Here is a 24,317-nt window from a genome sequence, read left to right as displayed (position 1 = left end):
TAGAAAAAAGAAAAACTAAACAAAAATAAGCTGGATAGATGCAACCATAGGGCAGGTATGGTCTTGTCTCATCTGATCTTCAATTGTCAAAACAGCATCAAGAGGAAACATGCCACAACAGCTTCCACATTTCTGAGTTGACATGAGAAAGTTTGCTTAGATAAGTCAAGTCCTCACGTGACCATACTATATTTATCTTCTCAAGAAGACATGTGTTACCCGGACACTGGAGCCAACAGTCAGAACTTCCCTTTATTCAAAGTTGCTGGATGACCACCAGCCTCCCAGTTAGTAGCCATAACTCAGATGTTCAAGACTCCCTTGCAGAAGTGAAAACAGTGCATGCATGCACGTCTATCATTGCAAAATCAATTGATGAAAGCGTGCCTGCTTGAATGAACCATCATAGATCAAATGTCACAAATAAAAGTGCCCTACCACCTCACATTCACCCTGTTTTTCAGGGGAGCCAGGTCATACAAGTCAGCTGCCAAGTTTCTGCCCTGAGTAATGAAGCAATGGATCAACTTCAAAAGATGTCACAAAACCATCATCTTTAGCTCTATGCTTCCTGCCTTCTTCTTCACTTCTACCCAAGATATTCTGGAACATTTTCAAGCAGAAAAACTGGCTTTGGTTACCTTGGTGATAAGCTAAAGCTAAAAATTACACATAATTGTTGCTGATGTCACTGCTCTCACATTGTTTCCAAGGCAACAAAGTACTTCCATTAATGATGTTTTATTTTTCCTCTCTATTGGAAGGCTTTTCCCAAAATGGTTTAGAAGAGCAGAAATCTATCTAGGCTTAGCTTAGCTAATAAGGCATTCATAACCTTTCAACCATCATTAGTAAGGATGAGATATAAATTGGGAGTGTGCTTCTTAAATATACAGAACAATTTGTTTCCCTGATCATCTAAGTCTCACCCCACTCTCTCAAAAATGACATCACAATTTTACAGTTCTAGCAATTTATTTCAAGAAACTGAAAAAGCAGAATAAAAAATGAGGAACCTGAGAAACCTGCATCCGTTGTTATCAAAGAAAATGTTGGAGCACAGGGAGGAATAGGAGAGTAATGGGACATAACTGCAAAATGCTGTCCCTACAGTCTGTCTTAATGTATGGTTACACCTACATATAAAGAAAGAAATAAGCAACTGGGTCCAGAAAAATCTGTTCTGCCCTGTTCAGATCAGTTCTCTGGAAGGAGGACACTGGGCAAAGTTACCATCCTTAATGGCATCTAGTTCAGGAATTTGATGAGATCAGACATTTGGGATTTGGGGAGCCATCGATGTGTTTCCCTCTTTTGCTGCTACTTTATTACAGCTTTTGAGACTCTGGAAAGCTTTAGGGCTTTCCTTTAGTCAGCAACGTTGGACTCCTGGATACCACAGTGCACAGGATGCATTTCAGCAAAGATCGGACCTAATGTTAACCCTACTTTTGAAATCCATTTCTACCTTTCCTCCTATCCCTAATGATGCAATGAGATCATTTCCCACCAGAAAGGGCCCCAGAGCTGTTTTCCTCTGCCCCCTAGTGGTAAGGCCCATCAGTCTCACAAAGCAGACAATGCAGAGCCAATCTGTCTTAAGGCTGGCAATAGCAGCTGCCCGCACGTCACCTCTCAGGATGTTAGATGTGTCCTTCACCACTTGGCTGCACGCATACTGCAAGGGCCTGACCTTGTCGGCACACTATGTTTCACTAGAGCAAAACAAATTTGTGGTTACTGTATCGTAGCAGCTTGTACTTATTTATAGAATGGCTTCTGAACAGTAATAATTTATGTAGGAATTGGCTGGCTGAAATAGCATGAGGATACATAAGGCAGGAAAAAGGCTACATATGGATTCACAGATCAATTCCAGCAGATAACTCAGCTCCTGCTTAAAACTATGATCACTGTGAATCTATGAATGGTAAGAGCCATTTTATATACGGTGCTTTTTCCCTACAGGAGTCTAGATCTCACTGCGTTTGATTCAGGGAGGCCATAAGAAAGAACCCTCGCTCGGCTTTCTCTTAAATATTTTAGGAAGTAGTAGTTACAATAACAACAGGAAAGAAACAAGACAGTGTTTATCTTATCTGTTTAGGAAAAGTGCCATGTACAAAAAAAGAGACAGTTTTACTGAGCTTGTTACTTTGAAATCTAGCTACAAATAATTCAGTGCAAGGTACCTGCAAATGCTTGGATTAGAAAAAATGTCTTATTTAAATAGTGCTTCCCTTAATGGTTTCTTCTAGGCATCTAACAGCAAGGTTACTACTGTATAATGTATGAAATTATCATGGACTAAACCAAGGGTCAACCTAGCCTATCAGAATCTACTCCAACTGGCAACTCTCCTGGGCCACGGCAGCTCCTGGGCCACGGCAGTACTAGTGCCACTATTACTACTCTACAACAGGAGATGATAGGGGCTGAAGTTGGATCAGATCTAAAGATCATTCCAAAATGAACCCAGAGTTCTCAACTGTGGCACAAATGACCAGGCTCAAATTATCCTACTTTGGACACATCATACGAAGACCTAGCTCTCTGGAGGAGACTCTGATGCTGGGAAATGTGGAAGGAAAGAGAGGACGAAGATGACCAGCAGCAAGGTGGATGGACTCAGTTACAGTGGCGATGGGTGCACTGTTGGAAGATCTGAAAGACCAGGTTAGAGACAAATCATCATGGAAAAAAATCTATCTACTGTATGTGGTTGCTAGGAGTGGAAAACAACGTAATGACACTCAATCAATCAATCAATCAATCAATCAATCAATCAAGAGTCCTTGTCATTAGAATCCTTCTTCAGCCTCATGCTGTATATTCAAGCTGCTTTGCAAATTGTAGTGTTGATAGTATTTACTATCAGGACAGTGGAAGAGTGGAAGAACACTAATAAAGAATTGAGTATACTGAACTGGGCAGGAGAGTAGATCATTACCTGTACTTCCAATTAAAAGAATACAAGGATATGACCAGGGACCAGTCCTATACAGTTGCAGAAAGAAAGTTATCATTAGCTGGATGGTGTCTAGCTCAGCACTGACTCAAGCATGATTAGTGAAGCAGGAAATATTAGGAAAGCAATGGGGGTGGGATTCTAAGTGTCAGCTACATGTGTCATACATTTCATATTATCATGAAAGAAACACTGGGTGTTCAAAAACATTTTTGAGTCTGCAGTGATTGACACATGCTGGAAAACGGCAGGCTATTTCACTACATCTCCAGGGGAGTTGAAGTGACAGGAAAAAATAATGTAATCAGATAAGACTCTGTAGTCTTTAGATTTAGATCTTGTGGAATGTATATCATTTTCTTGTCAAAAATGATAATAGAAAATAAGGTAAAAATAATATGAGCACCTGTTTAGTATACTGTATGTACAACAGGCTATCCCCTGATACTGAATGGAAGGGTCTGGTTGGCTCTAATGTCCCCCTGGGACTTCAAGTTTGATATGTCTGTTATTTCCCCCAGCGTGTGCTCCTCTCTGAGTGATATAGGGGGTCTACTGGATTACTAGCCAGAAGAGACAGAATTGGGCATCCCATAGCATCAGTGTGGAACGTGGAGTTGAGAATTTCATATACCAGATATCAGAGTGATTTGCATTGGAAAAAAAAAAAGCAGTGCACATAATGGCAAAGTTTAAGGATTTTGTGGTTGTTGAACAAACATTATCAAGTAACCCAGTAACACAAATCTGTGATGTATGGGAAATAATTGAAAAGTAAACAGAGAAACAAACAATATACAAACCCACCTTACAGAGTTGTTGCTGTGGGGAAAACAGGAGGCAAGTGTATCAACACTGCCTTGAGTTGAATACACAAACACACACTAAAAAAGTGGGATAAAAATATAATAATAATAATAATAATACACATTCATATTTACCATATATCAGAAGTGTATATCTGTTGCAATCAACATATAAAGTCTGCCCAAGTTTGATAAAATTGTAGTTCCCACCTATGACGTTTCATTATTTTAACTGTATCTGTAATCTTTTCTAACATGGTGATTGAAGAGGCCTTGTTAATCCACATCCCAGTTGTTAGATTATCCAAGGTTTTCCAGTGTTGGGCAATTATTATTTTAGCTGCTAAGAATAATAAGTTCCTTGTTTTTAAACTTTTAAACTCCCGTAAATAGATGCAGTAATTCTAACTCTGGGGAACATTCAATTCTTTGGTAATAACACTTATCTCAACAAAAGTTTTACACCAGAACATATAACTTTATCACATGACCACCAGACCACGACATATAAAAGAAAAACTCTTTTTGTAGACATCCTTTCCAACATTTGGAAGAATAATGATGATATATGTGTGCCAATCTGATTGGAGTCAAGTGCCAGCAATGTATAATCTTACACTGAAGCTCTTACATTGAAGCTGAAGTGAATCCACCTGATTTCCATAATGCTGCCATTTTGTCTCCTATGCAGCTTTATCAGAATCAGTATCTCAAGCACCTTAAAAGCTTAGGCATTTTTTTGTGCAAGCTTCACTGTCCGATATAGTTGGGAAGCCTTAGCATACTGATAGTGGTTCCAAAACCCTTCCTGAAGGTCAACAAAATCTGCAGCTTCAGTGCTGCACTCTTCTATTAGGTTAACCCTTGGAATGGTATGTGGGAACAACCTTGAGAGACTGGGCAAAGAGACACAACCAAGGGGACAGTCAGATAAAAAGCAGCTGAGCCTGCAGCAGGAATGTGGGTGGGGCAAACAGGTCGGAAGGAACTTCCCTAGTTTCATGGGCTGTAAAGGGGAAGGGAGGAGAAATGTACTTTCAAACCTGCAAGATTCTCTTAATGAAACTGAATAATAAAGTAGAATTAGTTCATTTGGCCGTGTTTTTTGTCTGGTCTACCTCACAAGGCTGACATCAATCTTGCAAGTCTCCTACTCCCTTCCAAAGAGAGGAATTTTAGGAATGGCCTCTGATCCTCAGAGGACTCCACTATTCACCAAGCACCCAGTAGCAGCATTGTTGCAACACTAGCAGCAGGTAGATGCACAAGTGACCAATTTGCAGAATGCCATGATATAACTAACAGAACAGCTGGGGCAGAATTTGCCTCAGCCTGCAGCAGCTTAACAACTTGTGGCTCAGCCAATGCTTCTGCATTCCCATGGGAGCTTGCTGGAGAAATTCAGAGAGGACCAGGATCAATTCCGGACATTCACAGCTCAATCTGAAATGTTTATGGCAGGCAGCCCGGTGGAGTTTCTCACTGATTGCATCAAAGTGACTTTTGTGCTAAGTTTGCTGAAGGAAGCAGCAGCTAAGTGGGCAATACTGTTCATTGCTGGGAACGATCTGGTGCTGGACAACTATCAGGACTTCATGTGTAAACTCAGAGGGCACTTTGGGGATCCCATACAACGCATCACTGCTAGTTGAGAGATCTGAAAACTCAACCAAGGACAGAGGAGAGTAAGATCATATATTTTGCACTTTAAGTTACTTGCCTGAGATGTAGGATGGAATGACTTAGCCCTGATTGACCAGCTCAGAGAAGGGCTGGGTGAAGATCTGAGAGATGACCTGGTGAGGCAAGGCACCCCAAATACCCTGGAAAAGCTGTACCAAATTTTTGTTGTGTAATAATAGATGCCCAGCTGGAAGAGTTAAGGCAGGGAAGGAATGGGAAGGAGAAGAGATCCTACAATCTGTCTTCCCCCATACCACCCCCACCATGGCCTCCTCAGAATCCAGCACAGGAGAACCCATGCAAATCAGAGCAGCCAAGAGATCTCTCTCATCAGGAGAGAAGCAAAGAAGAAGGAATCAGAGACTGTGTTTTTACTGCAAGGCCTCCGGGCACATAGCAAATCACGCCCAGTGAAAGCTCAAGCATCTGACACAGCAACAAAAGAACTTATAAATCAACAGAGCACATAGTCAGTAAATGCCCAGCTCACTTCAAAGCAGCACACCGGGGAAACTTCACCGGCCCCCCTCCCAGGAGCTCCAAAGGGGAACTTTCAACCATTTAAGAAGAGCACAGACACCAACAGCAGGCAAGCATACCTAATTTCTCCTGTTATTATTACTCTAGATTCCAGGCAGAATATAGTCTGCTCTTGTAGACTCGGGGCAACCACGAATTTCATAGATGTAGATACAGTATAGAAACTAAAGTTGTGTACTCAAACTCTAGAAAGCCCAATAGTAGTGGAGACGATTGATGGGCAGCCTCTAAGAGCAGGGCCAATTTTGCAGTGCACAGCCCCTCTGCAATTGACAATCAGAGATCACAGAGCTCATAACATTCTATGTGACTTCTTTCTTGCAAGTGCCCATAAACTTGGGAATAGAGTGGCTTCACCTACACCATCCAGATGTAAGTTGGGCACAAAGGACACTTTCATTCCCTCCCCTAAATGCAAGCAGCATTGCTTACAAGCATTGTAAGTTTATCCCCCGCACTCCAATGCAGAACAAGGGAAGATTGGCACTACCAGAAAAATATTCAGACTTTGCAGATGTCTTTGGGGAAGAAGAGACAGCCATGTTAACCTTGAGCATGCAATTGCACCATCAATTTGAAGCCAGGAGCCCAAATCCCAGCAAAGAGACAGTATTCCATGTCTACTTGCGAGTTAGTCTTCCTCAAGGAATATTTGGATGTCAACATAAGAAAAGAGTTCATTTACCCTTTCAACTCACCAGCACTGGCACCAACATTTTTGGTACCCAAAAAACAAGGAGAGGCAGCAGCCACTCTGAAGGGAAAGAAGGGAGCCCCATGCATACCATTAATGACTACAAAGACCTGAACAGAATAATGGTTAGGGAATATTACCCACTCCCACTTATCTCAGATCTACTAGACTGACTACAAAAGGCACACATCTTTACAAAACTAGACTTGAGAAGTGCTTACAACCTAATCAGAATGAAAGAAGGACACAAATATTCGACAGCTTTCAATACAAGATACAGCATGTTCGAATACACAGTGATGCCCTTCGGCCTGGTTAACTGTAGAGCTGTCTTTTCTAGATTCATGAACAAAATACTTTCAGACATATTAGGCAAGTATATGTACTCTGATGACATCTTGATTTATTCTGAAGTACTCTCCTTGCATGTCACCCATATCAGAAATGTGTTGCAAAAACTACGGGACAACAAGCTCTTTGCCAAGCTAGAAAAATTTGCATTTGACCTGCCTCAGTTAGACTATCTGGGGTACAGAATTTCAACAGAATGATCCAGGAAACAGATGGATCCAGAAAAGGTACAGTCCATTCTATCATGGCACTCCTCAGTAACATGAAAGATGTGCAACGTTTTCTGGGCTTTGCTAACTTCTACCAGAAGTTCATCCCTGATTTTGCCGACCGTGTAAAATCGCTGTCTCAGCTCTTAAGAAAGGCTCAGCAATTCTCCTGGCCTACTCAAGAGCAAGAGGCATTTCAAGAGTTAAAACAACTCTTTGCTTCTCAGCCTCTCCTCTGCCACCCCAACCCTTCTCGTCCCTTTGTGATGCAGACGGGTGTTTCAGATGTGGCAGTAGGAGCAGTCCTGCTTCAAGCAGGAAGGAAGGGGGGCCAATCTACTATTGTGTGCCTTTTACTTCACAGTGCTCCTTCCAGCAGAAAGGAACTACAAGATTTTCAGTAAGGAGTTGCTGGTGGTAAAAACTGCCTTTCAACAATGGAGACACCTACTGGAAGGAGCTGCCCACCCTATACAAATCCATACAGACCATAAGAGTTTAGAGATTCTGCAGAATGCACAAACACTCACCCCTCAGCAAATCAGATGGGCACAATTTTTCTCCCACTTTAATTTTTACAACTCCTACATTCCAGGCTCCTAGAACAAACTTCCAGATGCCCTCTCACGTAAGCTAGAATAAAACATGCCACAGTCATTCTCCTCTGCAATGATACTCCAGCCATGCAACTTTGAGGCCCACCATCAATCAGACCAACCTGAAAGGCTGGGATCAGGAAGACAGACTGTTGCTCTATTAGATTGGATTAGGGCATAGCAACAGCAAGATGCATATGCCAGGGCCTGGATGGATGATCTCCAGGGAGCCCAACAAGGTAATTTTGCATCTTTCACAGTGGAAGAGGGGCAGCTGTTGCACAATGGACGTGAGGTACTACAGCTGTGCCACAAGAACAAAGCAGCAAGGCATGGGGGGATGTTTAAAACCCAACATAGGATTTCCAGGGGAGGTATGATGAACTGAAGATGTCTCCATGAAAGCAGAGCTGATGACTGTGGCAAAGACCGAAGAATCAGTGAATAGACTGGTTCTTTGGGACCACTCCAGATAAGGAGAGGACAGGAGGTCACCCAACTGTGCTCTGGACGGCTGCTCCTCACAAGGAGACCATAGGACAGTGATTTTCCACAAGTTTGAGTACCAGGAGACTAAGGGATTAGCCATCTTACTCACAACCCTCGCAGAGCCTTTTAAAGGACACTAAGTTCACAAACCTCACTTTCTAATCACTTTCAGAAATTGCCTATTAACCATCTTAAAGCTTTGGAGACCTTCAGAATGACAAGTTTGAAAAGTTGCCAGGTAACTTTAGCTTCAGCTCTTTCAAAGTTCAGTTCAGAACTTTAGCTCTGAACAAAAGAAAAATTAATGACAAGCTTAAAGTTTAAGAACTTAAAGAATTTGAAATAAACAATAAAAAGCTAAATCAGATTTTGATCTAAGAGAGTTACAAAGGACTAAGGGTCCAGTTAAATTTGGAATATTGACTTTTACTATAAGATTTTGGAATTAACTATTTAAAAAATAGCTTCTCATGGGAACCAGAGTTATTTTGGCTGTCTTGGCTTATAACAAAGATAAGTGATGTTATGGTTTTAGAAACTGGACACTAGAGGGGACTAAAGACTCTAAGTAAAAGGAAAAAAAAAACAAGCCTGCTTTTCATGTCAGTTAACTGGGACTTACAAAATGATATAAAACATCATAACATTGGAAATATTAAAGGAGATCTTTGAAGAATGGAGCCAGGAATTAGTAGCTGCAATATCAACACTGTCAGTAATGATGTCTGCTTCTATGGATAGATTATGTCCAAACTATGTTAATGAGGGAATGACAGATGTGGAGCAAATGTTGTTCGACAAAACAGAGAAAGTACCAAAAGTAGGACTGCAAATGGCAAACCAAGAGAATTATTTGGAAAAGGAAGCTTTATTGGATATACAAAAGAAACTGGCTAAAGTTTTAAAAATTAAAAGGGAAATACAAATGACAAACCAAGAGAATCACCTGGAAAATGTTTTTTCTTATTGGATCTACAAAAGAGGCTTGTTAACCCTTGAAGAAGTCTGTGTGATGGGATAAAGAAGAATTGAAGAGAAATCAAATCCTACGACAATATTTGAATGAACTAAAGATTAAGACTATTAGAAGTAAAAGGAAGGAATATAAAGTTGATTTATTTGATCAACATTAAAATAAGACTTTTTTTTTTTTTTTGGCAAAGTTCTGGCAACCCTTTATGGACTTTTTGCTAACACCAGCATTGAAAAGTTGATGTTTTGTGGATTTGCTTATAGATAAGGGATGGGATATGGGATGAAGAGATATCTGTTTATAACTTTATAGCGGGTGAAGAGTTACTAAATTTGTCTATACTTGTAATGAAGGTTGGAAGTTACTTCTTTATATTATTTCTCCTTTCTTTTTCTTTTTTCTTGCACTTTTTGTTCTTTCTTGCTATTCTTTTTTCTTTCTTTAAGTTCATATTAGTTTTTACTACTGTAATCAAAGTCCTTAATAAAAATTATATGCCAAAAAATAATACAATAAAACCCAACATAGAGTTCTCAGAGACTTCTGGTGATCATGCATGTGTTACGTTAAGGATTATGTTTCCTTTTGTCTGCCATACAGCAAAATCAATTCCTTGTAAGCCGGCTGGATTATTGCAACCACTAGGCACCCTGTCTCAGCCCTGGGATGCTGTTTCTCTAGATTTTATCACTGATCTTCCCCCAGTGCAGGGATATACAAGCATCCTGTTAGTAGTGGATTTATTTACCAAACTGGATCATTTTATTTATCAAACTGGCTCATTTTTCCCAATGGCCCAGGAAACAGCTCAGCTCTCTTTGGACCATAATTGTAGATATGGAGGATTGGTCAATCATGTGATTTCAGACAGAAGAAGTTGGTTCACTTCCAAATTTTGGAAGGCCCTCTTGCACTTATTAAATATTAAAAATTTATTTGTCTTCCTTGCATCACCCAGCATCCAACAGAGAATCTAAGAATGTTAACCAATTGTTGCAGCAATATTTAAGATGCTATACTTCATATCAGCAAGACAACTGGACTGAATTCATACCTCTTGCTGAATTTGCTTACAACAATGCAATACACTCCTCTACCAGCATGTCCCCATTCCAGGCAACTTATGGATTCCACCCATGGGTCTTGCTGACAACCAGACAAGACAGCACCATTCCTTCTGCTGCAGATTTCCTGCATGAGAGGCAAGCAGCCCAAAGCCTCTTGAAGGAGCAGCTAGAACTAGAAAAGGCTGCATACAAAAAAAAGCAGCAGGTGCACACAAACAAGAGGGAGCTAGAATTGCAGAAGGAGATTTGGTGTAGCTTTCTACAAAATGTTTGACTTCCACGAGACCTTCCAGGAAACTGGACTCTAAATTTATTGGCCCATTCCCAGTTATTAAACAAATAAACCCAGTAGCATTCCAGTTGCAACTGCCAACATCAGTGTTCATCCTGTATTCCATTGGTCTTTGCTAGTGAAAGAGCCATTCCTCTGCACTCTGGGTTCGTAGGCAGCAACCACCATCCCCCATATTGGTAAACAGGGAGGAAGAGTACGAGGTCGAGGCAGTGCTAGACTCTAGACACAGAGGGAAATGGGTTGAATACCTGATCCAGTGGAAAGGCTATCCGGAGTCTGAGAGGGCATGGGAAACACCAATGGATGTGCATGCACTGCAATTGGTGCACCACTTTCACGACTAATACCCCAACAAGCCCTGTCCTTGGCAACTACCGGCCTTGCAGGAATTTGGCTCTGACCAAAATGGATAAGAAGTGTTCTTCTATGGGATGGAGGGAGCCTCGGGGATAACAAGAGACCAAGTAGGGGACAGGGAAAATGACCCAGCTCCTTCCACATCAGGCATACAGGACCTGAGGAGGAGGGGCAACAATGTTCCAATTGGGGGGATCACCTCTACAGATGCAGCTGGATTGCAGGATTCCTCATGTGATCTTGAGGAGTTACTGGCTGAAGAGGGGAATGACACAGCTGCACTTCGTTCTCACAACCCACAATTTCCCCTGTGAACGTGGGAGGGAGGGAGGGAGGGAACGACCTTGGGAGACAGGGCAAGAGATGCAGCCAAGGGATTGGTCAGATAAAAGACAGCTTAGCCCACAGCAGGAATATGAGAGAGGCAAGCAGCTTAGAAAGGAACCTCCCTAGCTTCGTGAGCTGTAAAGGGGGCAGGGGGAGAAATGTACTTTCAGACTTGCAAGATTCTGTTAATGTAACTTTACAACAAAGTAGAATTAGCTCATCTGACCATGCTTCCTGTTTGGTCTACCTCACAAGGCTGAGATATCTCAGGGGCTAAACATTGATTTTCTAAATACTGGGGATCTTGCAGCAAATAGAAAGAAAACAATGAAGGGAAACAACCCTGTTGATGATGTTGTTTCAGGAATGAATAGCTATAAATCTGTCTGTCTATCACAATTTATCACCAATATCATCAAGGGTTGAACTTTCTCACTTTCAAGCTCCAAACAAGTTTGGTGTATATAATTATAATTATAATTTATTCTTGCTAAAGGGGTTGAATTAGGTATCTTGCTGATCATGTTCTATTCCATTATTCCCTCTGCCATCAGAGCTGTAGTTTGGAAGAGGGAATTGTAGACAGCAAAACCAAGTACAAACATTACATATCAGATTATTAATGAACCTGAGATTCAGGTGATCCTGTAGAACAAATTTCATAGTTTCTGATTCTCTGCACACTTCTAGTCTAGGCAATTTATTGTAGTGAGAAGCCAGTTTGAGAGAAATCACAGTACTCATAGCTTATCCAACAATAAACATGAAAAGCAGACAATGTTCTTAGAGTGCACTAAGAAGAGAGATGGTATTCTTTGTTTATGCGCTGATTTCATTTCATTTGCTCTCTATTTAAAGTTAGTCTTAGACCTATAATGCTTGTTGTCCTCTTAATTATATGCCTCCAAAAAATTACAGTTTTATGAATCAGGCAGCTTCTTTTCTGATCAAGAAAAAGAGGGATTGTCTTAAAACAAAGACTAAGAATTTATTTTTCAATAAACACATTCTCTTTCATCAAAATAGATTTTTTGGCTAGCTCATAAATCTCCCAAATAAGGACCTCCAGTGCCTTCAGATAAAGATAAATCATACCAAGAAGACATTCAACCATGAAATGATTTTGTTAACATGTCATCTGTCTCTAGAATATATTTTCAAATCTTCAACAGAAGGATCTAAATTACAAAAAGAAGGTAGTCCAGTGATGTTCATGGATGGGGATCTGACTTTTTAAATCTGTTTCATCTGTATGTGTATAAATTGTGAAGCACTGTAAATTATAATCCATTAAGCAAAATATTCCCTAATGTTGAAGATGTGTTAATAGTGATTACATCATAACCATTTTTAAATGAAGTAATGTCTATATATTCTTCAGATAATGTTTATCTGATGCAAAGGCTTATATCATAATGATAATCTTTTCAGTTACATTACCGGGAAAGGGTAATGGCTGAGGAACAAAAATAGCAGCAACAACCACCACAAATACATGTTGTAGATAAGGAACTGTTCGGTGCAAATACTAGTTTAAAGCAATAGTAACCATGTTGACTTCATGACAAATTTGGGAACAGCAACTGATACATTTTTAATTTTATATTTTGTTATACACTGTTTTCATATGTTAATGTTGTAAGAGTTTGACAAGGCAGCATGTTGTTGTTTAGTCATTAAGTCGTGTCCAACTCTTCGTGACCCCATGAACCATATTGCGCCAGGCAGCATACAAATCACTATAATAAATAATTCTGATGGATTAACTTCCCAGTTTTTGGATGACAACTCCATCATCCCTAACTATTAGCCATGGTGGCTGGAAATGATGGGAATTGATATCCAACGTCACTGCAAGGATTCCAGACTGCGGCAGGTTGCAACAACTAGCAACGGCAGCAGAACAGTAGGAGTTCACTCTCTAATATCCCAGTTTTTGAAAAGCAGTCACAGAAAACTCTCACACTTTGTTTCTTACAATTTAAGACAAACTTTCTAAGTTTTCCTCACCTCTTTTCTCTCTCTATATACACATGAAATATATACTTGAATATATATTTCATGTATGTTAACTAAAGCTGGAGCTTCAAGGAAACAGTACGCTTTACGTAAGTGGGAAAAGACTAATCAAAGTAGGACCAAAATCTGAATAACAATAAGAAAGTATTTGAGCACATAGTGCTCCCCACCCACCAGCAGCCCAAATTTGTATCTCCAAGCCAAGGTCCAGAAACTTCAGATGCATAGCTAGTGTATTTGTAAAGCAAGCACCTGTTGTAAAGGGATCTCAGCTGTCTGATCCTCTTTCATACAAACAAAGCAAGAGTCTGTCTCCCAAGAACTTTTGGCAGTCAGGGAAGTAGGAAACAACTACAGAGTCATTTCTTAGTACCATCCATTTGCAAAGACTTTTTCACCAAAGGCAGAGGTAAATGAGGGCTATATGAAAAATAAATTGTGATAAAAGGAAGGTCTTCTTTGAAAAGAGCTTTTCTGTAGAAAAGTGGACAATATACTCCCTGTGGTTCACCACACTTACTTACTTCTTGCCCTGGGAACCCTTTTCATCTTAAATTACAATGAAGAAGCAACAATGCTTTTTTTCCCTAAAAACTTCTATCTCTGTAAAACATAGTACTATTTTGTTGGGGAGTCAATAACATTATCTATAACAGGAGCATGCCTATTGGACTTCTCTTGATCACAACAGTTTCAGCGAAGCCTGGAAGAAGCTCTTCCAAACTGGTGCCTCCACACTTATTTGACTACAGCCAGCATGAGCTATAGTCCACACATCTAAAGAATTACCCTCTTCCCCTAGTTGGGGAAGTCTGTTCCACAAACACTCCCAAATTATGATTAGGCAAGGGCCTTTCTATTTGATAGGAAGAAATGCATGTGAGAACTACAGCAATGCTGAATCATATCAATTGGGGAAGTCAGCCAGGGGGTCTAATCTTCCTCCCCCACTGTTTCTCCAGTATATACATTTTGGGAGTAAGCACAGGGGAAAAAGGAATTCATCGAGTAGCTGCAGTTATGAATATAATCCTTCCTCCCTTCGTAAGTATATCGCAGTAGCATGCAGTAAGTGCAGCATAGTAAGAGAATGCTTATGATTTCATCTATACATGAAAGAAAGTAAGGTTTTCCAGGACCACATAGACAGGCATGCACATCTCTGTAATTCACAAAACCACTTCCCTGCTCGCTTGAGGAACATCCAGTAGACAATCATGAGAAGGACTTATCTATATTTTTAAAAATCCTTCGTTTGTAGAAACATTCTGTCTCTCAAATAATGTCGTACAGAGAATTGATCCTCATGAAATCCATTCAACATTCTTCACCAGAGAGGAAAGGTAGTGTGCAGTGCTGCTGCTGGTAGTGACTGATCTGTGCAATCCCAAGAAACTTGACTTAGGGAATATTTGCAATGGTTTGTATACTTAATAGCAATTCATCTGAAATAATACAGTACAAACTCTTTCCCATCCCAACTGTGTGTAATGCAAGGTGATTTCAAGGTAATTACAGTGGTGCCTCGGGTCACAAATGCTTCTGTTCACGACCAATTTGGGTCATGAACAGCTCCGGTTGCAAAATTTTGCCTCCATTCGCGAACGCCGGATCGGGTCACGAACAGGATCCGCGGCCATTTTCCCTCCCGTGACACGGTCCGCGGCCATTTTCCCACCTGTGACACGTGATCTGCGGCCATTTTTCCACCCCTGACACATGGTCCGCGGCCATTTTTCTGCCCGACATGTGGTCCGCGGCTATTTTTCCGCCCCTGGCATGTGATCCACGGCCATTTTTCCACCCCTGACACGTGGTCTGCGGCCATTTTCCACTCCTGACACATGGTCATAGGGAGTGGGACTCTCCCTCCAAGCAATAGCCGCCTCCCTGTCCTCCACGCCAGAACGGATTAACGGTAATTACATTGAACCTTATGGGAAAATTTGCTTCGGGTCGCGACCAATTCGGGTCGCGACCAAAGTCACGGAACCAATTAAGTTCGTGAATCGAGGTTCCACTGTAATTGTTCTTGACTATACACCCCATGGAAGAAACAGCATTCTAACATGGAATAGCAAATGATCTACAGAATATACATTTCTGTTTAAACAACTACAGTTTAAGTTATATGCATTGCAAGCATTGCATCATGCTTTGCTATAGCTAAACATTGTTATACTGGATACCCTTAATATATTATCATTGGTCTTTTTTTACACAGAAATATAGTAGTTAAAGAATGCTAGAGAGTTATGGAATTTCAGTGTGATTGCCTGGAATTTAATCTAGTTAGATCTGGAGAAGAACATGCATCTTTCCCGTACTTCTAGATCCAAAATAAAAGCAAGTTTAAATCTATATGAAATTATGTAATATTTTCTAAATTTATAAAAGAGTAAACTTTGTGATCTGAGAAAATTGTGATTTAAAGCTCCTTACAGTAATACTTTTTAGAGCAACTTATTTTTATTATATTCAATCTCAATATGATATTCATGAAATCAGTGTTTTAAGTGCAGCAGTAGATCCAATCTTCAGTTACACAGAAGAGAATCTCCACTGTGGGCATATATAAATAAAAAATATACAAAGACCTGTGCTTGCTAGCTCTGATCCAATAACTGTATTCAGATATGATCTGATGATTACATACAAATTGTTTATCATAACAAAAACAAGTCTTCAGGAGGTTCCACTCACACTTGCCCATTCTGCTCTCCTAAGCAGCCAGAAGGAAGAGCTTAGAAATTTAAAAACATTATTAATGGCAGTTTGCTGTTTCTGTAAACCAGACAAGTGGTGGTTTATCTTAACCATGGCTTAAAACAAGCAACTTTTAAACCATGGACTATGGAGGTGGCTTGTTTTTAACAAACCACAGTCAAGATAAACTCCAGTTTAAAGTATATTGGTCAACTAATTCTAGTGAAATATAAAAGGCAATGCTCCTGATTGCTGATTTGTGGTAATACCATAAGAAGAGATGGGGGGGGAGCATGAGAGTGTGAGGCTTGTTTTTGACCTCTGAATGCATCTACAGATACAGGGATTTTCCTATAGTGTCAGTCCATTGGTAGAACAGCATCTTCCAGCAAAACTGATGCTACTTTTTCCCACACATTCCTAAATCTGCCCCCAAGGTCTCTTTGGGTCACAGCTGTTCACCACTCTTATTGTCATGTCCTGAGCCTCAAACAGTTCCATCTGAACGGACTTATGAAGCTACCTTTACAAAGAACTGAGCCTTCTTTCATCTGGGAAAGCATATATAGACCCTTTGGAGGCTGTAGGAAGTACAAAAATAAACATCAGCTTCAGCAATTGTTGCCAGAAAATGGTATAGAGGATACTGAAAACAAGGATTCCACCTCCTCTCTCTTAGGAGTGTCATTTAGAATCCCTCAATTAGGAGGTAGTTCAGCCCAGTCAGCTAAAACAACCATGCAGAATTAATGAAGTCAAAATAATAGGAAAAGAAAAAGAATGCTCTGCAAAAATGAGTCAAGTACAGCAAATCAATACTTCATAATGTTGCCTGTCCTGTTACTGAACTCAACTGACTTCATTGTTTCCATACAAAATGCTGCTCAGTTCTGCACAATAATTAATGTATAAATGTCTTCTTGTGGACCTTCCATGGGGGCGGGAGGTGGTGTCAAAAGTGATCCAAGCATGACCACAATGGGGAGCAAAAGAGTCCCAATTCAGATTGGATCTCAGCACTGGCTATTCATGCTCAAGGGCAAACTATGGGATTAATGTCATCTACTGTTTGGCCCAGTCAAAATGCTCCTTTTGATGCCCTTTCCATCCACTCAGATATATTGGGCCAGCAAACAACTGCAAAAGCAGACTGCATTTTCAACATAACTTAGAAGTCAGATACACAAACTGTTATAGCAGTGGAGAAAAAAGAAGGCATCGGGCTGTTGCTAGGCAACTCTTAATTTCCTAAAAATCCAAGCTGTAGCAAATAAATGTACTGGGGTGTGGTTTTGGTCCTATTACCCTGGGTAAGCTGGGAGAAACTGCAGACAACAGTTTCTGGATTACTGTAATGCGCTTTTCAAGGGCTGTCCTTGAAGACATCCAGATACTTCAAAATAGTGCAAAATGCAGCAACCCTGATACTTATAAGACAGTTTTATTATTGTCACATTAGACCTCTGCTGCAGGAGCTGTATTGGCTACTGGTTTGTTTCAATAGGCAATCCAAACTCTTGGACATTACCTAGAAAGCCCTCCATGGCTCAGAGCTCGAATATTTGTGAGACGCCTATTCCAGTCAGATTCTGCCCACTCAGTCTAAGGCAAAAGAGAAGGTCTGCTAAAGGTGGGCATTTTTTGTAGGAGTTTTCCTCCTCTGGATCAGCTTGCTCTCCAAGGGTGGCTCCCACCCTCATGGCCTTTTAGAAGCTTGTGAAAATTTGGCTGCTCAGGAAGGCCTTTGGGATCTGACTGGTGGGGAGTAATCGGTGCCAGATGGTTAACTGGTAATTGTAATTATAATATAATGTAATATGATTTTAGAATTATTCTTCTGTATTCACTGTTTTGCGCTGGCTTGTTGCTGTTGCTCCAGTATATCATGTAGAGTCTTTGAAGTTTTAGGCAGAATGAATGAATGAATGAATGAATGAATGAATGAATGAATGAATGAATGAATGAATGAATGAATATCCTGCCTAGAAGCTTGGGAGGAAAGCTCATTTCTCAGGGTAGATTGGTCTCTACCTTGCAAGCTACTTTCAGACTTCAGTTTTTATTCCAGCTGTCATCTCTTCTAATCCTGCCATTCTTATTATACAGAATGTAAGTTAAACAGATATAGATACAGTCTGTATTCTTCTCTCCTTCCTTTTTCTATTCTGAAGCACTTTATTTCCCCAAGTACTGTTCTTGCAGTAGTTTCATTTAAAAGGTGTTCTGGGACACCCGTTAGCCTTAATGCACTCCGCATTCTGGCTTGATCTATAGAATCAGAGGACTTTCTGTGATTAACAAAGCAAAGATAAACCTCTTCCATACTTTCTTTTGCTTTTTCTATTACCACCCCATCCTCAAGAAGCCTCCTTCTCAAGAAGCCATTGCTAGACTAGCAATCCTGGAAAATTTCCATCCAGTCTCCAATCTTCTCTTTTTAGAGAAGATTGTTAAGAAGATAGTCATGTTGCGATTTCAGAGGGCCCTGGAGGAAACAGATTAATAAACATAATTAATCTAGATATGGCATAGGGCCTGGATATTTGAGGGACTGCCTATCTCTGCCCATCCAGTACATTCCGTCAGAGTGGGTACGCTCCAAGTCCCCTCTATTAAACATTATCCTCTTGCAGGACCAAGGAAGCATGTCTTCTCTGCCATAGCCCCCACCCTCTAGAACAGCACCCCCCCCCCCCAAGATAAGGATAGCACGCTCTTTCCTGGGGTTCTGGAAAGTTCTTAAAACCATGGGTTAATGCATTTTGTGAGTTTCTTGTTGCTGTTAGGATTCTTTTAATCTGGACTGTCTCTGTTATGTTTTTAATTGGTTTTGCTATTTTTTGGCTTTGTACGCCGCTCAGTCTGTTGGAGTTGGGTGGCTATAACAAATTTAAATAAATAATAGTAATAGGCCCTTTTCAGTCTGGTTTCAGGCCAGGGCATAGTACTGAGATATCACTGATTGTGCTTGTTGATGAGCTCTAATAAAGCTGAGACAGGGATGCAGCAACCATTCTGGTTCTTCTTGATCCATTAGCGGCTTTCAGTACCATCAATCATGGTATCCTTCTGGACTGCCTACAGGAATTAAAAGGGGGAGGGCATGGTGTTGTGGTGATTCTCCTCCTTTCTCTGTGGGTCCAAGTCAATGTTGGTGGGTGGGAGAGACAGAGTCCAAAACTTCTGGCTTGTGGAGTACCACAGAGCATAGTGCTCTTGCCTCTCCTGCTGAACATTTACATGAGGCTGTTGATGCTAGGGAAGGTCATAATTAGTTTGTGGTCATGTATCACCAGTATGCTGATTACATGCAATTATATATCTTAAGCCTTGGCTGACCAAGTGAATTGTCAAGGTCTTGTCCCAGAGCCTGGAGGCTATAGGGGTCTGGATGGGGAGGAAAGACTCAGGCTCAACCTTAGTAAGACCAAGTAGCTGTGGATATTTGGACCACTCAGTCCAAGAAGTTATCTATCTTTAGTCTTGGATGGGATTGCACTTCCCTATTCAGGACTGGTATCCAATTTGTAGCTTGCAGCTCCTGCTCAAGGAGCAGACAGCAGCTGTGGCCAGGAAAACCTTTGCACAGATTCATATGCCACTTGCACCCATTCCTGGCCTGAGAGGCCCTTTGGACAGTCACTGACACCTTAGTCACCTCGTGTGTAGACTATTGCAATATATTCTGTTATGGGGCTTCATTCAGAAGGTACAACTGTCCTGAATGTGGCAGCATGGGCAGTTATGGGCATGAACACAATATGCTCATACAACACCTCTGCTTCATGAGCTGCACTGGTTACCAGTGCAGTTCATGGGTACAATTTCTAGGTACAATTCAGGTCCTAGTAATCACCGATAAAGCCCTTCTTGGCATAGGGCCTAGCTATCTTAGGAACTGTTTCTGCTTGTCCTGTAAGATTGGACAGAGTTGACCTGTTTTGGATCCCAATGATTAAACAATATCATCTGAAAAGATCCAGGAAGCAGATCTTTTCTGACACAGTGTCTGCCCTCTGCAACAGCACCCCCCACACGATCTCTATGGGCCTTTCCCTAACCTCATCAAAATGGGTTTTAAAAACCTGGTTCTTCTCCCAGGCCATGGATTCAAGTCAATGTGGACCTCTCATGAGAATGTTTTGTATTCAGGTTCTGTTTGTATTGTTCTCCCTGGATGTTTACTGATTTTTTTTCCCTATATGCTATATTGCTTTGAACTATTTTTAATACTCAAATCCCCGTTATTATGGAGTTGGGCAGCCTTAGAAATCTGATAAATAAATAAATCCACATATTGTCGAAGGCTTTCACGGCCGGAATACAATGGCTGGCATGGGTCTTCCGGGCTATGTGGCCGTGTTCTGGAAGTTTTGTTTCCTAACATTTCGCCAGCATCTGTGACCAGCATCTTCAGAGGGCAGGAGCACAGTGTTCCTGCCCTCTGAAGATGCCGGTCACAGGTGCTGGCGAAACGCTAGGAAACGAAACTTCCAGAACATGGCCACACAGCCCAGAAGACCCACACCAGCCATCAAATAAATCCACCTTATATTAACTACCTCATTTCATGTCCCCCTGACTTTTCTGAAAGCTGTCCATTCATTTTGCATTTCTCTCTCAATGTATGGTTCTATAGTTCTTCGTAAGCTCTTAAGGAAAACTTTTGTGAGGAATTAACACAATGGTTTGACAATTCGCACATTATTTTGCATCTCCCTTCTTTGGTATAGTTGTATACAAGGATCTTTTCCAGTTTCTTCTGTGACTTCTCTGGAATATTCCCGACTGAGCTGAGATTTTTCTCATCTCAAATATTAAAAAAAAAAAAACTTTAATTTTTAAAAAGGCTGCCATTTAAGGGGCTTGCTTCCTAAATGCAGTATTTTGTCTCATGTAAATAGCATAGAAAGCATTATTTTAGCAAGCTAGCTAAAATCACTCATGGAAAGAAAGAGATACATTATGGCCTGAAAAGCAAATATCCACATGCCCTTTCCATATATCTTCCTTTCACCTGCTGATATTTCACCATGCCCCATCATGACTGTTGTTCTTTAAAGCCATTTACAGCCTCTATCTGATAAAAATTTATGGGCATTAGTTTACATATTCGAACCCTCCCTCGCTTTAATTGCTAGTGTGTGTTCTACACATGTGCAAAGGGCAAAAATAAAGATGAATTGCTGCTTAAGTCTGAATAATCTCTGAAAGAGGGTAGCAGCTCTCCAACCGAGTTGTGGGAAAGAGATAATACTGTGCAGAAGCTTCATCTACATATAAATAGACTTAATCAGAAATGCAAATAACAATTGGGAGAAATGGTAAAAAGCCCCATGATAATTGTGTGATTGTACAGATAAGAAAAGGTCAAATATTTCCATTGTCTAAGCTTTTAATTTGCTAATTGCCGGTGGGTATCTTTTCTTCTGAAAGCGGAATACAGAAGTGGCAGGCTATACCAACTGACAATCAATTTAAAGCTTCAAAAAGGCTATTCGCCTTTTGTTATAACTGCCCAGCTATTAATTCTTACTTCACTGTGGTAATATCCTGTCTCCTGCTTCCTGCCAGGAGAAACAGACTAAACAAATCTTATGGATGAAAGTGTAGGCTCCTTGTATTTAAAGTATGGTTACAAAGAATATCTTATTTTCTGTATGAAAATAATAGAAGCAAGATAGAAACAATAGATGCTGCTGATCTGGTACACTTAACAGCTTCTATTTGAGTCATTCAAACATTCTCCTCTCAGAAATAAATCGCTAAAGCATTGTATTTTTAGAGAATAATCTGTCCTCGTTGGGAAACAAATAATTTTTTAATGGGAAGTGCCAGCATGATTTACAAAACCTAAATAAGCCAATCATCTTTAAAAAAAAAAAAAAGTTAACAAGTTAACAGTAAAAATTTGAATATTCTTATTCTAAAAAATCTCACTATTTATATGCAGACCTCCTCAACAGTAGCATTTATTTCCACATATCTTCCAATTAAAGTAACATACGATGTAATGATGCACCAAATTGGTATTTTCACTGCTGAATTGCTGTTGTCAGCATAAGCAAGATCCCGTAAGCCAAGAGAGCCACCTAGTGCCCTACCTTGGGATCTTAAAAAGGGTCTTCACAGGATGCATGTCAAATAATGGTGGATCTCCATCACCAAGTTCAATAGCCGTGATCCCAAGAGACCACACATCACAACGGGCATCATAAGAATAGTCATATTGTTGTTCACAAGCAATAACCTGTTAAATAAAAGACAATAAACACACCACATTAACCTTTGAGACAGTAATGTCCCCATTAACTAAGAATTATACACATTACCACTGCCTTATTACCAGCATCCATTCATATTTTTCTTATTATAGTTGCAACCTAAATACTCAGCTAGCAGCCCTACTATTTTATGTCACCCACATAATGTGGTTCAAGGAATTAAATTCATGATGCTGAACATCCCAAGAGATTATAGCAGTTGAAATATGTTTTGTATTATTTGTTACATTTCCATTTAAAATGGCATTGTCTTCTATCCCTATTACTGCATGTATGTAAAGGATAAGGAAAGTGTAGCTTTTCTATAAGTATTGATGATGATGATGATGATGATGATGATGATGATGATGATGATGATGATGACGACGACAATGGTAGTGCTGGTTGGTCACACAGTCAGCCAGATGTTTAGACCGTATTTGGCATTTTTATCAACCTATCGAGTCCTTCCCAAGGACCTGGGATAGGCAGATGATGTTTGATGGTGTTAAAGGTATTGTCGCAGGATATGAGCTGTTCCAAGTAAAGCTGCCTTTTGCAATTGACTGATGGTGATTTTGTCAATGCCAATATTATTATCATCATTATTATTATCATTATTTTATTAGGAGCCCAACTCCAGTGGACTCTTACAGTAATTGGTTACAAACAAAAGAACAAAAAGGCTTGTGACATCTTGAAGAAGAACACATTTATTATGATGTAAACTTTTGTGAATGATATTCATTTCAGCAGAGGTATAGAAAATTATCCTGAGAAAGGTATATCCATGCTAAAAGCTGGGAAGGCAGAGTAGGATATAGCCCTTATTTTTATATTTTGGCTCTTCTTTCTCTTATTGTGTAGTTGGGGTTATTTCAAGAAGTCTCAATACAGATGGAACTTCCTTACTGCTTAGAGAGTGTTAAGCTGGAATGTCCTGGAAGAAACTACCTTTGTAACTATGGATGTAGACAGGCAATAACGTTTTAGTTTTCTCACACAATGTTCTCTATCAGAAAGAAACAGAAAAGGGCACATGGTACAGCATACAATTATAGTTTCCAATCCAACATTAGCAAATGGGATTTGCAACAAATGCCAAGATGCTTCTGCTCCAACCAGTGAGACCTCCTCTTCTTCAGTCTATGCCATTCTATATCCCCTCCTGTGGTTTTCCACATTTTCCCCCAACAGTCACACCGCCTATTGAGAATGCTATTTCAGGGATTTCCCCATCCATAAAATGTTTTGTTTTGTTAAATGTACTTCTATAAATTTCAGGATTCCCCTAAGCCTACTGATATTTCCTTCTTATGAGTTGGGAAACATTTTCTGTTACATTAACATAATTTATAGACAGAGACTTGAATTCATTAGTAGCATGTATGACAGATAAGCATAATTAGAACAATCTATAAAAAACAGAAAGAGGACAGCCAATCTAATTAATTAATTAAGCCATAAACAAATTAATCTATGTACAGCTCAAAAGACTTCCAGTTTGGGGAGGAAAAAGGAGAAAATGGCTAAGTGAGCACTTTGCACTGAAAAGCTGTCACAACAGGCACTCCACAACTTTAGAAAAGGCAATTGTTAATGTAGCAGACCATCTTCGTTCTCAGGAGGAGATGCTTTGAAAGAAATGGGGAAGAACATAGAGAGAAAATACTTCCCGAGTCTCAGGACTGGTTGAGAAAGGTCTGGTAGGCTGAAGGTGGGACTATTTAAGTCTCAGAGGAATCTTAAGGGGGTTTTGTTAAAGAAATTATACAAAATCACAAGCCAACGTTTAGAGCAGCCTTGCCCAACCTTGTGCCCTCAATAAATATCAGGATTATAACTCTTGGGGCTTTTTCCACTGTTAATTTGAAAGACTCTCCACCCAACCTTGACCTGACAGAAATCTACATCAGCATGAAATCTGCTGTCCCTATAGCCAATCCCTATCTTATCTCTACTACTTGTGATTCA

The 24,317-nt window shown here is 40.2% G+C and overlaps 1 protein-coding gene across 1 annotated transcript in view; it reads right to left on the bottom strand.

Annotated features, from left to right (window-relative positions):
• MYO3B (myosin IIIB) overlaps positions 1 to 24,317 on the bottom strand; it is a 243,282-nt gene that overhangs the window by 193,688 nt on the left and 25,277 nt on the right. Inside the window, exon 6 of the mRNA XM_088145192.1 lies at positions 22,185 to 22,330. Coding sequence (XP_088001318.1) covers positions 22,185 to 22,330 — 146 coding nt within the window. The remainder of the gene's footprint in view (positions 1 to 22,184; positions 22,331 to 24,317) is intronic.

This window comes from Python bivittatus, unplaced genomic scaffold, assembly GCF_059951505.1.
Source record: "Python bivittatus isolate LINGU-HERP-01145 unplaced genomic scaffold, Pbiv_v1 ctg000480_np1212, whole genome shotgun sequence".
Classification (NCBI taxonomy): Eukaryota; Metazoa; Chordata; class Lepidosauria; order Squamata; family Pythonidae; genus Python; species Python bivittatus.
Note: the sequence above shows the minus strand (reverse complement) of the source record. Positions and strands in the feature narration are given on the sequence as shown.